General features: G+C 34.1%; 1 protein-coding gene across 8 annotated transcripts; it reads left to right on the forward strand.

The window, feature by feature from the left end:
- The first annotated feature begins 7,972 nt into the window (after positions 1-7,972).
- On the forward strand, positions 7,973-14,801 carry LOC113358499. 8 transcript variants are annotated; one of them, XR_003364589.1, is made up of 6 exons: positions 7,973-8,216; positions 9,406-9,461; positions 10,010-10,171; positions 10,550-12,743; positions 13,935-13,990; positions 14,533-14,801. XR_003364589.1 is itself a non-coding variant. In XM_026602092.1 (4 exons), the coding sequence occupies exon 4, from the start codon at positions 10,553-10,555 to the stop codon at positions 11,285-11,287; it is 735 nt and encodes a 244-aa protein (XP_026457877.1). In that variant the 5' UTR covers positions 7,980-8,216; positions 9,406-9,461; positions 10,010-10,171; positions 10,550-10,552; the 3' UTR covers positions 11,288-11,958. The 8 variants fall into 8 exon arrangements, 1 of the variants encoding a protein (XP_026457877.1); XR_003364588.1 differs by having other exon boundaries at positions 14,539-14,801; XR_003364592.1 differs by having other exon boundaries at positions 7,979-8,216; positions 10,004-10,171; positions 10,550-11,734; positions 14,539-14,801.
- Positions 14,802-16,784: the final 1,983 nt, after the last annotated feature.

Genomic DNA, 16,784 nt, shown 5'->3' on the forward strand with positions numbered 1-16,784 from the left:
ATCAGATATATATACTAATTCTTGTTATGAAGACTAAATAAATAAACAGAAATGATTCTCGCAAAGACACGAAAGCTTCGTCATTTGAGATGATGTGGACCAATAAGATTTCGTGGTACTTGTATCTTGACCAATAAAAATTTGTAGTAACTTAAATCTTGACATGGATATGTTCTCCACCGTTGATTGTTGAGTATCAACGTGTTCGATGGCTGGTATGTCTGAAGTAGGAATCCCCTAGAAACACATAGACTTGCTTCTTTCTTTTTTTGTTTATGTAGAATTATTAGGCCTTGACGGGTGCCTTACCGGCGTTGATGTTGGTTAATTTTTAATATCATATGAATTGTCACGAAAATTTATCAACTTCTTCCGATGCCAACACCCCCCCAAAATTGTAAGGGGCTTTGTTTGTTAAATACTAGTTTTTCACCTGTGCGATGCACGGGTCTGTTTCTTGCTTATGGAACATTGGAAGAAAAGGTCAGAGTCACTAAATTCTAACCACCGGTAACCAAGTAAAATTTTTTAATAACCAGTTCTCTACTTATACTTTTGTTATATCTATGTTTCCATATTTCAGAATTGATCAGTTTCTTTTTTTTTGAGTGACGCAGCATTGTGAATAGCTTCATCAATTTTATACGTGACAAATAATGTGAAGGGTAAATACACTGCGGAATCTTAGGATGGTGTCATTGTTGGGTAACTTGATGCATAAAGTGCACAAAGTATCTATATTACACGAAATAGCACTCCACGATAGCATATCAGGTTGAAAAAATTTCGAGTCAGCAAATTGTAGAATAAGTGCAAAACTATAAAAGAATCCAAATATCTACTAAAAGGAAAACAAAAACAAAGCTGAAAGTTGGAAGTAATACTCTTCTTGATGATAGTCAACTTTTATTTTTGTGTGGCATAATAACTACTAATTATTAAAGATTAGTTAAGGCGAGCATTTCCTCGAGAGTAGGCCTTATTAACATGAGCATTCCAAGTTTTTTATAATTTGTTTAAGTTTTGTCAAGAAATATTAAGACGTAAGTTAGGAAAAAAAAATGGACTACTAACATTCTTCTCTGCCAAAGGGACAGACTGCATGACCCGGATAACTATATATAACTATGTCTGCTCAAGGATATTAAATGAATTCATTGTCTTAAATATGTAGAAATATATAAACCCTTTATACGCTTAGGAATCCGCCTGTATCTAATTTTGTAAAAAAAAAAAAACAACTTTCGATGTTAAATCTTTGTATTACATAAACAAAAACCTATCGAAGGGGAACAATAAAAAATCAGTGTTGATATTAGTTACTATCTTCTACCAAATTTGTTAAAAACAAAAAAAAAATAAGATATGCACCAATAATTAAGAAATCAAAAACAATGATATTAATTATTCGCTTTACTAAGAAATCAAAATAGAAAAAATCGAGAACCAAATTATGGTATTGATATCACATTGATCACTTTTTACCTTGATATTATTTAACGTATACTCGGCAAAGATATCTATAACAGCGCAAGATCGAGGTACCTAACCACGAATAATGAAAGTACATATCAAACAAACAACCCTAATCCGTATTAAAAAAAAAAAAAAACTAAAAGCGGTGTGAGCACAATTTGATTTGGCATTTGCTCGAATGCTTTATATATAGACACACTAAACCCATAAATCCCATAAAAGAGAATCGACTTTATTTTGGAATAATATTAATCAAATATCTAAAAAATATAAATTTTGGTAGCCAGAATCACCTTGTTACGAGTTATTTTTTTCCCCAACAAATATTGAGTATCTTTTCACACTGGTTAGGAATCTAATTAATGTAATTTGTTTTTTGAAATAGAATCTATAATATTTTATCTTTGGATAGTTTAGAAATCTATATTATCTTCGTATCACCATAATTAGTGGTTGCAAATATTTTTGTAAAATAAGTATATTATATATCAAGATATAACGAAACTAGAAATCTATTTTATTTAATTTATCTTTTATTTTAGACTTATTTTACTTTTTAGTTATGATATGAACAAAGTTAAGAAAAGTAATATGAAAATGAGGTATATTATTTTGTTATTGCTTGAATTTTTTTATGCTCATCTTAGTATTGGCTTGCTTTAGATTCTAAATTCTTGCTTCAATTTTTTGTTTCAGATTCTAACAATTATGTAGCTTTTTACTTTTGGATAGGATCACCAAAATATTTATTTGCAAGAAAGACAAAACGCTGGGTTCAAAGGTACGACTATCAATTTTATTTTTTCTAATTCATATCGGAAGTATAATCTTATTTTATTTAGTTTTAATTGATAGAATGGAGCAGTAGGAAAAGAATGATTCTAAAAGTTGTAAACGGATATTGGACATTGAACATTTTTTTATTCATTAATTATGTGACCGATTTTGATGCATGATTGATTTAAATTTTTGATTTTATAATGAAATTGTGAAAGTGTGATTGATTTTTGCTTTAATATATTTTTGGAAACGTTAAATTTTTTGGAATAATTATATTAGGAAATAAAAAATGAAAGAAAATTTGTGGGGTCAGAAAATAATTTCCACTTTTTTTTATTCGGCCACGTTAACAAAAAAAAATTCTTTAAAGACTGCTTAGTGGGCCCAGGATCAACCATAAACCCCGCTGAATGAGATTGAAAGGCTGCTATTCCTAAACAAAATGGTTCCCCAACCAAAAGACTTAAGACATTAAACAAATTGGTGATAATAGCAAATTGGTGATAATAGGATTGAAAGACTGATATTTCAAACGAATTGGTTCTGGAGCCAAAAGATTTAATACACTAAGAAAATAATACTAAGCAAAAAGGAATAAAAGCCCGATACTCAAATTTCGTATTTAAATTGCTCAAACAAAATGAATTCTAAAAACTCATTAACACTCCAAAACTAAAAGAGGCAACCCAACCATACTACTGAAAAATAAATCACCTTTTTCTCTAGAGCGCCCAATGCTTCAGCAAAAGAGAAACTGGGCACTTGACTCTAAGATTCTTTTCCATTAACTTGAGTGTAAGGTTCATTGAAGCAACACAACTATACTATCTACAACAACACTACAATGTTAATCCATCATCGTGGTTTCTAGAGAAGTCAATGTCTTTGTTTCTTAGTCTCCATTGTGGAAATAGTAATAACTACATTGTTTTGCAGAAACAAAGATGGTCATAAACTTGATTAAATGTTTATTTTACTCTGTTAAGTGATATTTAGTGGGATAAGTTGAGATCACTCCATATCATATTCATGGACATGTATAACAGTAGTTATTTATTAAAGCAAAGGAATACCGATGTTAATAATATTTATAGTTTTCCATTATCAGTTTATAGTGTCATAACCCACGGTGTCTAAAAAAATCAGAAGTGCAAGAGCCAACCATACACATGTATCGTATCTGAGAGTCTCCATATGTCTCACCGGTAGACCTATATGTGAAAATACACGTACTGGCTTCCTCCAACGATTATATCCATCCCCATAATAAGCTGTACCAACACAGTTTCAATATTTAATGAGAAATTTCATAAACACACCTTAAATGTATTGATGAAAATAGGGACCGATACATGATAATGCAGTATATAGTTGATTGATCCATGAACCTTCAGTATGTTGGTGTTGGTCACAACATAGATGTCTCCAACAGCTGAAACACTATCAATTATTTGCAATAGCCAGCATAATACCTATTTTCCTTTTTCGATCTATTTGCATATTCTTCGTTAAAATATCCATTTACATGAAAAATATGTTTACAATTATAACAAAGAAACCTAATTGAAGAAATGTCGAATTGTAAGGTCTCTTGAATATGACTACCAGTTATGTGATAAAGGACGTTGAAGCAACCATGACTACCAGCTATGTGATAAAAGACGTTGAAGCAACCTACAAATGGATCAATGCAAGTGGATCAACAACTTTCCAAATAAGGCTTAAGGGAATCCAATCAGAGTGCACCACCAGCATTAGCAAATAACCAATTAAAAAAAAAAATCTTGATAACAATAAGAGGAAGAGAAAAAAGGAAAATTGATAACAATTTTTTATATGGAACAAAAAGAGAAGTGATAATGCAGAGATAGTTCGAGATCTTCACTTGCATGGTCCCACTGTTGAGTTCTGGCCTGGTACTTTCTGGTGACCAGCCATAGCTTTGTCAATTTTTCTGTTTGTTGCCTGGAAACACAAAACGAACTAAGATTCTCATCGATCAAAAATATTACTATTTTTACTATCTGCTTTACTCAATCACAATACCATGGCCAACAAAAAAAAATCTCTATCAGAATACCACAATTAATAAAAAAAAAAAATCAAACAGAATATCATAATCAACAAAAAAAAATTGAGATTTCACAATAAAAACAACAACCTTCATAAGAAAATGCACCTAGAAGTATAAACAGCCAGAACTTGAGAAGGTCATTAACTTATTTCTTATCAAAGAAGATTTTGATTACCTTGAAGCAGACACCGATGGAAAGGACTTGAGCAATTACCATAACTTTTTCGAAAATATATTTACAATACAGTAAGAAGGAAGAGAAAAATCACCTAAGTTGATTTCGAAGTAGAGAAGTAGCTCAATCGACTATATCTTTTTAGAACCTGCAAAAATAAACGACAACCACTGATCAAAAGAAAAAAATCTTGCAAGCATCTGTAAAACAAACCCTAAAAACATAGGCAACACCCAAAAAATGAGCTTTGACTTTTCGTCGAGCGTTTTTATATATAGAAGAGGATATTAGTATTTCTGGAATTAATGTTTCATATTTACCAAGAAAATTGTAAAGATTTTTCCTTTGCTAATCTTAGAAATTTTGGTATTACAAACTGGTTTCTTGGTTCATTGCTTATATTACAAACAACATCTTATAAATTTATACTACTTTTCTCTAGTATCACGCCCTTACGCTTCATACGATTCACCCTTGCCTGCTCTGGAGTAGTCGTATCTATATTCATAACTGGTTTCTTGGTTCTACCCACGGGCTTTCTTACTGCATGGATCATATGTAAGGGTAAAAAACAACGATAATTCCCAAAAATATCAAAGCATGCCGATAAAACACATTCAACCACAAAGTATTCCTGTATTTTTTCTCTTGCCCACTCCACTCTCAATGCTGGAGTCCCGATCCATTACCAAGTGTAAGGAACTCAACCGACTGTTGCACATCATATTCTTATTTTAGATCATTTTAATGTATTTTGTAAAGTGGATTCCACTTTATGGAATCAAAAGGATATTCAGATCTCGTTTGATAAATATCCAACATCGAAAAAACAACACGATATTACGAATAAAGACTTTTATCACAAAAAAGCCAAAGAAAAACAATGGGAATAGAAGATCAAAAGTGATGAGTTTCTCACCGTAATGTAGCGTGGAGTTTACGATCCTAAAATTAAACCTGTTTTTGGAATCAAATCAATCAATCTACGAAAGTATAAAGACTTTTATCGCAAAAAAGCCCAAGAAAAAACAATGGGAATAACATATCAAAAGTGATGAGTTTCTCACCGTGATGTAGCGTGGAGTTTACCATCAAAGCATGCCGATGAAACACATTCAACCAAGTATACCTGTATTTTTGCTCTTGCGCACTCCACATTCAAGAAAAATGGGATTCTGGCATTTGCACAAGGGCCTTAAATAGAGAGTAGATAAACCCAAAAAATTCAAAAAAAAAAAACTTCTTTGTAGGAAATAATATACGTATTATTCTATTTTGATATTCACATTTATCATATTGCAATATTTTCTTTCCTTCTTTTTATTTTTTTGGTGATATCATATTCCAATATTTTCTTCCTTCAAATATTTTCTTCCTTATTATTTTTTATATCCACATTTATTTTGGTATCTTCCAAAATTGTTAATGATAACGTTTTTTTCTTTTCCTTTGAAAATTGCTCCAATGATTTTGTTTTTCTTTCTTCTTTTTTCTTTTTTTGTTGTTCGTGATTTTTTTTTTTAATTTGGAATTTGGAATTCATACTCCTAATGGTTTGTATTATTTTATTTTTTATACAGGATTAACGGACTCTAGTCAGGCATGACTCCCACAAATCAGGTATTTTCCTTTAATCACTGATCTGATTTTTTTTTTCATTCAGGTTCATGCTTATAATTTTTTTTAGGTATTTAATAACGTGTAATTAGGGGGAGATTTTTCTTTTATTGTAGTTTGGAGATGTAATTAGGGGGATTTCATTACCAAAACTGTAAATGAACATTGGTTTATTTATATGATTGTTTTTTTAATCATATAATCGATTTAATTTTACGATAAAATCATGATGAACATTTTATCTTATTTTATCATGATGGAACTTTTATTTTTTTGGTAATGCTAAAATTGCTTATATTTGTTTTTGATATGTTTCTTAGATTAAATAAGATTTAGTAATTTTAGGAAATTATTTTCTAAAATGTGATTGGTCAAATAATATTTTGTGGGACCAAAAGATTCTATTGGAATTTTATTGGCTGAAATTTAGAATGGTGAGACCAGAATCAATCAGAAGCTCCGATTAACCACGCCGCTCGAAAAAACTCTGTTTTTATATAAAGAATGATATTAGCCCTTACATACATAGGGAATAAGTGGTCATCTCTCACACCTGAAAAATTTATGTCCTCAAAACTTATGGCTAACACCTGACAATAAGAGGCTTTGGTCAGTCCATAATAGTTACCATGTTTGGTCACAGTTAGGCATAAGCACTGGGATTCTTTTTGGTCGAGCACTATGGGAATGAACTTGAATATTTATTTATTTTGAGAGAAAGAAATTGCAGACTCTCCACCGACCAATCCGGGCGCAAGGCATTCGTCGGTTATAAATGGATAAAAATGGTAAACGAAAGAGATTAAATCATAACTGCGTGGCACTGTTTTATTTAGGTTCATTTTTTATAATAAACTAATGTTATACATGAACATGGAAGTTTAAAGTTGGTGGTGGAATATGTCGTCAGCAGGTCCAACTAATCGAGATCTTCCATAGAAGTCTCCCCGTGCTCCTCTTTCATAGCAACTTTCCCCATTACATCTGTCAAAGCTTTCATTCCAGCTGACTCATCTGTTATTGTCAGGTTCCCGATCCTCCAAATAGGTGGAGAATAGGACTTTTTGGCATTGAAATAGTATTTTTGGCATTTAACGGATGATACAAACTCTCCATCGTGTCATAATATTCCTGTAATTTTTATAACACTCATTAGAAGGATATCTTTAAAATCTTACGTTTTAGAGGGGTAGTACATATGCGAACCTATGCCATTAAATTTTCAACATATAATTCTGCCCAGCAGTTTCTCTTGACGAATGCTTTTATAACTTCAAAAGTCTGGTCCCCATCACCTCCATATGTTCCTATATGCACCTGGAATATAATATGACGATGCAGGACCTCGTACAGAACCTTGAACACATGCTGAACTCCTTGATCCTGTTCCAAATCATTAGGCTGTCAGTAGTTCCCTTAACACTTTATGTCATTTTCAAAGTGTATTTTAAGACATTTTTAGTCCTTAATGTTTTACCTTTTACGATTAGCCAACCATAGGGGTAGATATTTTTCGTTTTACTGTAAGATGTGATTCTGGAAATACTTGGATTATGGAAACTGTGTGCTGCTGTTATGACTAACATGTCAGGGTCTAGTAATTTGGATTTTCCAAGTAGGGCCTAGTGCTGAGTATTGTTGTTTCTTAGTGGGTTTCTCCTCTAATCAGGTTAGTTTAGATAAAAATGGTTTAGACGTGGTGAACTTCCATCTTGACGCTTAGGGTCACAGTATGCTAGGATATTTTTTTTAAAGATTAGCTGAGTGAGCAAATATTAACGACACGTGGTGAACTCCTACTTTGACACGGTGGGTCACTTTTCATTGGGGTTTGTTTGGAGAACAAAAGAATGAATATGAAAGAAAGAAACTCTCGAACATATCCATCCGATAAGTTTTCTTCGTTATTGAACGCCTGCTGTAGTGAGAAAATACGAGAAAGAACGCTGTGAAAATCATGAATCCTACTCTAATTTTCCGTTTGTAGTTCAGTGGTAGTGAAGTGGTGGTTAGGAAGCCTTGAGTTATTCGATCACGGTAGGGATTTGAGGTTAATCGAAAAATGGATTTTGGTGTTCTGGTCTGGAACTTAAGGTATGATTCAACTTCGTTGCTACTTGTTTTGTTTGAACCTACATGGATGGTTTATTGAATGATTCTACAATTCCTACTACTCTTTAATCTTGTCGATCCATGTTATGGAAGAATTTAGGGTTTTTATTTATTGAAATTGGTTACTGTGAAATTTTAAGGCTAGAATTTGTTAGAGGTTGGTTTTATGAATCTATGAATCACCATGATACTTGGGGTCTGGAAGAAACTTTATTGGATTGAGTTAAATATCATCATTTCAGGACTTCTCTATTATTATCAATCTTTGAATGAACAAATTTAGGGGTTTTAATCATAATTGAAGTTTAGTTTTCATAATTACTGAATTAGGGTGGTGTTAGAAACGTGAATGGATATTGAGGCCAGGAACACGAGTCACTACGAAATTTAGATTCTACATGAAAGTTGGTTGAATTGAAATAATCATCTTATTCCAGATTTTCGTTGTGTTGATTGAAACTGCCATGGCTTGGTTTGTGTTGATTAAACTTTTGATTCATGATAGGGTTGGAACTCTTCCAGGGTTGGAGGGGGATATGCTGTGATCTTCTAAGTCACCGTAAATGTTAGATTCATAAGAAAATTATTTGGATTGAGAAAAACTATATCATTTCAGAAGTCTCATATGGTGTCCTGTGATATTTTGACCTGATGTTTTAAGTACTTTAGATAATGAACGAAATTAAGTTTTTCTTCTTATGAAGTATATATCTCTGATCAATGAAGGAAGCGTGGTATTACATATTTCATTTTGAATCAAGTGTTGTGATATAAATCAGTTTCAGTAGCTACTGTTTTCACTCCTGGCAGTTCTGTTTTGAAAGAAATTGACATCATACAACTTGATTTAGCCTTAGTGCTTATTACGAAATCTGGAATTTTTCTTGTAACTGCAGTAAGTAGGCATCTTTATGGACTTTTGTAGGTATGATAGAGATTGATTTATTTCATGAATTCTTCACGAAAATTGTATAAGAGACTGTTATCTTTCTAACGAGCTTTTGGGTGTTTAATTTGGATCAATGACGAGTGTTTTATGCACCCCGAAACTTAAAACCTTCGTGTTGTTTACAAGGATTTACTGTATGGCTAGGTTAGCTTGTTATGTCTTGTAGGTCAGGTTTAGCAAGGTTGTTCTATCTATTTCTAACCTAACTTCTGTTTTATTAAGGTGTCTTTGGATTCGACAGGCGGGCAGCGGAGGTTAAGGTTTGAGTTGTGTGTGAGGTGGGAACTTACATTACTCTTTTGCAACCATTGATGGCTTTTTACAAAATTATGTTTATGTACTCTTACAAATTCATGCATTGTTAGTTTCTTTTCTCGAAAACTCAGTAGATTCTGTTAGTCTTTCCACCACTTGGAAATGACATGATTTGTGCTTGTTTGCCTCTGTGATTGTGTGGGAAATAAGAATTTCCTTTTTGTGGTATATAGGACACTGCTCCTTCTTTTTATAACTACTTACATTCAGCTTTTATTGCTTAGAGTGGGTCATCATGGTCTTGGTGATATCAATAGCTAATGAGTGGTTAGTACTAATATTATACATTGTTCGATGAAGGAGTAGTTCCATATACATGACTGTACTTGTGTGTGTTGTTCTCTTTTGATGTTTAGAATACAGGCTTGTTTATTGCAGTGAATGAAATGTGTTATTACCGTTCGAAGAAAACTTGCATTCTTTAAATTCAACTTTGATGATTATAATTGAGTAGTGTAAGTATCCATTGGGCTTGTTTAGCTCACTCTTTCCACCTCCTTGTTAGTGACAGGTAGCTTTGATGTAAGTGGTGTTGATTCGGCTGAGGAAGAAATTGACGTTTGGGTAGATTAAGTGGTCTTAACTTATGTCCGTGTGAGATCGTTGATGGTCTCAATAGTACTGTGCAGTTTATATATCTTTCTGAAGGTGTTTTCTTTTGAGTTTCTTGATTGTAAGTAAAACTCTAACTTCTGGATGTATATTGTATATCACCAAATAAAACACTTGTAAATTAGACAGTTGTGTATAATATGAAAAGCCTAGTTTATGTCCTCAGCTTGTTTTGGAAGTTAAAGCTCAGTTTAAGATAGTTTCATTTTTTTTAGTGTCCTAATTACTGTTTTAGAAAAGGGGCGCTACAAAGTTGGTATCAGAGCCCATTAGTAGATCTTATATGGGCACTTAGTAAAAGTTAGAATCTAAAAGACATCAAGAATAAAAATCATATTGTGTATAGTAGTGATTATTTGTTGTTGTTTGTGGGTAGTGTGCTTATAATATGTCTTGTAAAGTTTAGATATTAAGATTTATGTCCTTGTTGCGATGGCAGAGAATGGCAGACAATACTGAAAATCAGAATTTGGAGGGTGGATCTAGTCAGCAAATTGGGAGTAGTAATGTGGAGATGTTAATGAAGTCTATGGCAGATATGAGGCAACACCAACTGTTACTGGGAGAAAGGCTTGGAATTTTGCCTCCAAGACATAACTCAGGGAGTTCAGGCCAGGTTTCAAACCAAGGGGATATGATTATGCCGACACGAAATCAGAATCAACTTGGACAGTTACTTCATCAGTATTTAAAACTCTCTCCAGAGATATTCAGTGGCAGCCCTCCAGATCCCGAGAAGGCGGAAGAATGGTTGCAAAATGCAGAACATATTTTGGAACATGTATCCAATGATAGAGGTACTTGGGTTAATTTGGTTACCTTCAAATTTCTAGGGTCGTCGCGAGATTGGTGGAATGCGGTAATGAAAGCGGAAGGTGGAACAATGACTTGGAATAGGTTTAAGGACTTATTTATGGACAAGTATGTACCTGATGCAGCAAGGGATAGAAAATTTTCTGAGTTCATGTCGCTAACGAAGGGTGGTATGTCCGTCAGCGCTTATAATGATAAATTTATAAGGTTTTCACGATATGGAGCGGATTTTATAACCACTGGTGAGGCTAAAGCGAAGAGGTTTATCAGAGGATTGGATCCCGAGATGCGAAAGCACCTCTCATGTTTACGAATCAAGACTTATGAGGATTCTTTGAATCGGTCTCTTGATTATGAAAAATAAATGGAATATCAATTTGCAACACGAATTAGAGAGGCCGCAACCATTTTCAGCAAGACTAGATTCAGCAAAAAGGCCAATGTTATCAGCTCCTAATCAGAAATTTTTCAGACCACCAGTAGGACCATGGTCATCAGGATTAGCGTCAGTACCACCGACAACACGTCCACCTGCAGTTAGACCTCAAGGGAGATGGGTACGATTCCAGTAAGTACGCCCGACTGCACCAGCAAGTTCTAATTTGAATTCTTACAAATGTTTTACCTGCGGTAAAGGGGGGGCATCTCAAGAAAGATTGTCCGAGGAACCTCTCAACAGGGTTAACTCAACAAGGAGCGGTATATGCAATGGAGCCGATTGTAACTTCTAATCAAGAAAAACCAGAAGAGAGGCAAGTGCTCTATACAATGGTAGAAGGGGATGGTTCGGCGACCGATCAAGTGGTTGAAGGTAAAATATTATTATTCAATCATCTAGCTCATGTGTTGATTGACACTGGTTCTACGCAAGCCTTTATTAATCTAAACATAGCAACTGAACTGGAGTTAGACATGGCATGTAACAACAAAACGTTAGCGTCAGCTACAACATTAGGGAGAAAAACCTTTCCTTTTCGAATTTGCAAGAATTTTGTAATGATGGTTAATGATCAAGAATTAACTGCAGATTTGGAAGTGCTAGAAATGTGTGGTTTTGATGTCTTATTAGGTACGTTAGTATTCTTTTCGAGGACGAAAACTTATGTTAGGTAGGGTGATTGTAGAAGCCCAGTTGTCGTATTTTGATTATTGACTAGTCAAAGTGTGTTTTAAGACATTTTTAGTCCTTAATGTTTTACTTTTTACGATTAGCCAATCATAGGGGTAGATAATTTTCGTTTTACTGTAGAGATGTGATTCTGGAAATACTTGGATTATGGAAATTGTGTGCTGCTGTTATGACTAACATGTCAGGGTCTAGTAATTTGGATTTTTCCAAGTAGGGCCTAGTGCTGAGTATTGTTGTTTCTTAGTGGGTTTCTCCTCTAATCAGGTTAGTTTAGAAAAAAATGGTTTAGACGTGGTGAACTTCCATCTTGACGCATAGGGTCACAGTATGCTAGGATATTTTTTTTAAAGATTAGCTGAGTGAGCAAATATTAACGACACGTGGTGAACTCCTACTTTGACACGGTGGGTCACTTTTCATTGGGGTTTGTTTGGAGAACAAAAGAATGAAGATAAGAAAGAAAGAAACTCTCGAACATATCCATCTGATAAGTTTTCTTCGTTATTCAACGCCTGCTGTAGTGAGAAAATACGAGAAAGAACGCTGTGAAAATCATGAATCCTACTCTAATTTTCCGTTTGTAGTTCAGTGGTAGTGAAGTGGTGGTTAGGAAGCCTTGAGTTAGTCGATCACGCTAGGGATTTGAGGTTAATCGAAAAATGGATTTTGGTGTTCTGGTCTGGAACTTAAGGTATGATTCAACTTCGTTGCTACTTGTTTAATTGTTTGAACCTACATAGATGGTTTATTGAATGATTCTCCAATTCCTACTACTCTTTAATTTTGTCGATCCCTGTTATGGAAGAATTTAGGGTTTTATCTATTGAAATTGGTTACTGTGAAATCTTAAGGCTAGAATTTGTTAGAGGTTGGTTTTATGAATCTATGAATCACCATGATACTTGGGTTCTGGAAGAAACTTTATTGGATTGAGTTAAATATCATCATTTCAGGAATTCTCTACTATATATCAATCTTTGAATGAACAGATTTAGGGGTTTTAATCATAATTGAAGTTTAGTTTTCATAATTACTGAATTAGGGTGGTGTTAGAAACGTGAATGGATATTGAGGCCAGGAACACGAGTCACTACGAAATTTAGATTCTACATGAAAGTTGGTTGAATTGAAAGAATCATCTTATTCCAGATTTTCATTGTGTTGATTGAAACTGCCATGGCTTGGTTTGTGTTGATTAAACTTTTGATTCATGATAGGGTTAGAACTCTTCCAGGGTTGGAGGGGGATATGCTGTGATCTTCTAAGTCACCGTAAATGTTAGATTCATAAGAAAATTATTTGGATTGAGAAAAACTATATGATTTCAGAAGTCTCATATGGTGTCCTGTGATATTTTGACCTGATGTGTTAAGTACTTTAGATAATGAACGGAATTAAGTTTTTCTTCTTATGAAGTATATATCTCTGATCAATGAAGGAAGCGTGGTATTACATATTTCATTTTGAATCAAGTGTTGTGATATAAATCAGTTTCAGTAGCTACTGTTTTCACTCCTGGCAGTTCTGTTTTGAAAGAAATTGACATCATACAACTTGATTTAGCCTTGGTGCTTATTACGAAATCTGGAATTTTTCTTGTAACTGCAGTAAGTAGGCATCTTTATGGACTTTTACAGGTATGATAGAGATTGATTTAGTTCATGAAGTCTTCACGAAAATTGTAGAGGAGACTGTTATCTTTCGAACGAGCTTTTGGGTGTTTAATTTGGATCAATGATGAGTGTTTTATGCACCCCGAAACTTAAACCTTCGTGTTGTTTACAAGGATTTATTGTATGGCTAGGTTAGCTTGTTATGTCTTGTAGGTCAGGTTTAGCAAGGTTGTTCTATCTATTTCTAACCTATCTTCTGTTTTATTAAGGTGTCTTTGGATTCGACAGGCGGGCAGCGGAGGTTAAGGTTTGAGTTGTGTGTGAGGTGGGAACTTACATTACTCTTTTGCAACCATTGATGGCTTTTTACAAAATTATGTTTATGTACTCTTACAAATTCATGCATTGTTAGTTTCTTTTCTCGAAAACTCAGTAGATTCTGTTAGTCTTTCCACCACTTGGAAATGACATGATTTGTGCTTGTTTGCCTCTGTGATTGTGTGGGAAATAAGAATTTCCTTTTTGTGGTATATAGGACACTGCTCCTTCTTTTTATAACTACTTACATTCAGCTTTTATTGCTTAGAGTGGGTCATCATGGTCTTGGTGATATCAATAGCTAATGAGTGGTTAGTACTAATATTATACATTGTTCGATGAAGGAGTAGTTCCATATACATGACTGTACTTGTGTGTGTTGTTCTCTTTTGATGTTTAGAATACAGGCTTGTTTATTCCAGTGAATGAAATGTGTTATTACCGTTCGAAGAAAACTTGCATTCTTTAAATTCAACTTTGATGATTATAATTGAGTAGTGTAAGTATCCATTGGGCTTGTTTAGCTCACTCTTTCCACCTCCTTGTTAGTGACAGGTAGCTTTGATGTAAGTGGTGTTAATTCGGCTGAGGAAGAAATTGACGTTTGGGTAGATTAAGTGGTCTTAACTTATGTCCGTGTAAGATCGTTGATGGTCTCAATAGTACTGTGCAGTTTATGCATCTTTCTGAAGGTGTTTTCTTTTGAGTTTCTTGATTGTAAGTAAAACAACTTCTGGATGTATATTGTATATCACCAAATAAAACACTTGTAAATTAGACAGTTGTGCATAATATGAAAAGCCTAGTTCATGTCCTCAGCTTGTTTTGGAAGTTAAAGCTCAGTTTAAGATAGTTTCGTGTTTTTTTTAATGTCCTAATTAGTTTTAGAAAAGGGGTGCTACAGAATCGAAATAGCTATACATGTTTCATTCGCATCAAGTAATCCGTCGCATGTCCCAACGATTCTTCCGCTGCAATTCCTTTTGCTTGGAATATTGCTGATTCGATCCCATCAGTAACCATCATTGTCAAACGCAATATGTCCAAGCGTTGATTAGTATAACAATTTCTTTATATTATGTGATGTTCATTTTTTTAATACCAAACGTATAAGAACATAAATATTATGTTGGGATTGAGTTAATTTATTTCAAGCACTCTGGACATTGCTTGTCGTGCCTTATTTCCTCAAAATCCTGGCTGCATTCTGGACAGTACATGCAGCACCAATCATCGGCGAATAGAGTTATTTGTGCCAGTGTAGTCAATGTATCCTCTGCTTGTAATAACACCACGTCAAATTTTTGTGGTCAAATAAATTAATTGGTTAGTTCATACCTCAATCTTGGACTTCAATTTCTTCTCATATAGCATAGCAATTGACATGCTGTGTTTTCGTTCATATGTAGAAGCGGTTACCCGATCCCTTTGGATGGTAGTCATGGTATTGTTGCTGTTCGGTTCATTGTAGGTTGTCCCTGCAAATGAGACATAAGGTTTTAGATCAAAACATGTAAATATCTTCCCCGGCCATTGTCACAACTTGAAGATTAAAAGCCATCATGTATAATTTATTTCGGAAAATGGTTATACCTGGTAGGAGGGCTCTTCCAGGTGATTGTTTCTTGAGATATGCCATCGAGTATTTAGGTACGGTATAATTTATCTGTGCTGTTATATTGAAATTGGTTGATATGTGGTATAGTTTCGGGTTGCAGGTGGAACCTCAATTCTTCTACCACCTTAAATATACCTTTGGTCATTAATGTGTATAATGGAAATTCATTCAATGGCCATCACGCATCTTTACATTAATGTGTATAATGGAGTATAAGAGTTGGTGTGGGAGTTACATAAAAGAAGTGGAGTGAGATCAGGCACTCGGAATAGATGGCAGTATAAGAGTTGGTGTGGGAGTTGCATAAAAGAAGTGGAGTGAGATCAGGCACTCGGAATAGATGGCAGTATATCACATTTGCGTTACAATCAACCAAAGGTTTTTTTCTTAATGTTTGATTAATTTTTCACTCAACATGGTAAATATTCAATTATTTTGTCATCAGTTGTGATTGTGGGAGTTACAAATGTACGTACAGACTGTCATCAACTGTGATTGTTAGCCGACTGTGCATTACCAGGCATGGGAATGTATTTACGGAAAATAGTCTACTGATCAACGAAGAGTCTGGTTACGCAATAATTACCATTAATTGTTGGATCCAGTGAACAGACCAACTAAGACCCAAGCGTAGTAAACTCCAGATACATAGAGCATAAAACAGTTGGTAAAGTTCAAGTTATTGGGTTCATGGCCATCTGGACTTCCTTTGATTTATTCCGGGAATATGCTTAGTTATTGCTTCACAGGCATCTTGAGTTTGAATTACCACCCCAGCTAGGTTTCTGATTTCCACCAGAACTTGTGTCTTAAATAGAAAATACACATACAGACATAGAAAAATCCGTAGAAAGAATTGTTTAGAACGCCAAGCTTGAGATGCTTAGAAGTACAGTCGAGAAATATCTTCATACCTGTTCAAAATAAGCAAATCCACATAACATTATTGATTACTAACGACTTCATAACATTACTAATTCCTAACAGAAACTGGTGATACACCATTTTGATGCAAAATACTAAGGTTGATTATCATCTCAGTGGAACCGAACTGATATTTCCATTATGTTTAAACTTCATGCATCATGTTCAATGCAGGCTGCAAGTTTTTTTGGGGATAATATATCATATGGTTAAGCAGTACCTGATACAGGTTTGGGAAAGAGTCGCACATAAAACCTCA

The sequence above is a fragment of the Papaver somniferum genome, chromosome 3 (assembly GCF_003573695.1).
Source record: "Papaver somniferum cultivar HN1 chromosome 3, ASM357369v1, whole genome shotgun sequence".
Taxonomy (NCBI): domain Eukaryota; kingdom Viridiplantae; phylum Streptophyta; class Magnoliopsida; order Ranunculales; family Papaveraceae; genus Papaver; species Papaver somniferum.

What these genes read in the sequence shown, in the direction of transcription:
- LOC113358499 (XM_026602092.1), top strand. Translation starts at nt 10,553, where the DNA reads ATGGCAGACAATACTGAAAATCAGAATTTGGAGGGTGGATCTAGTCAG.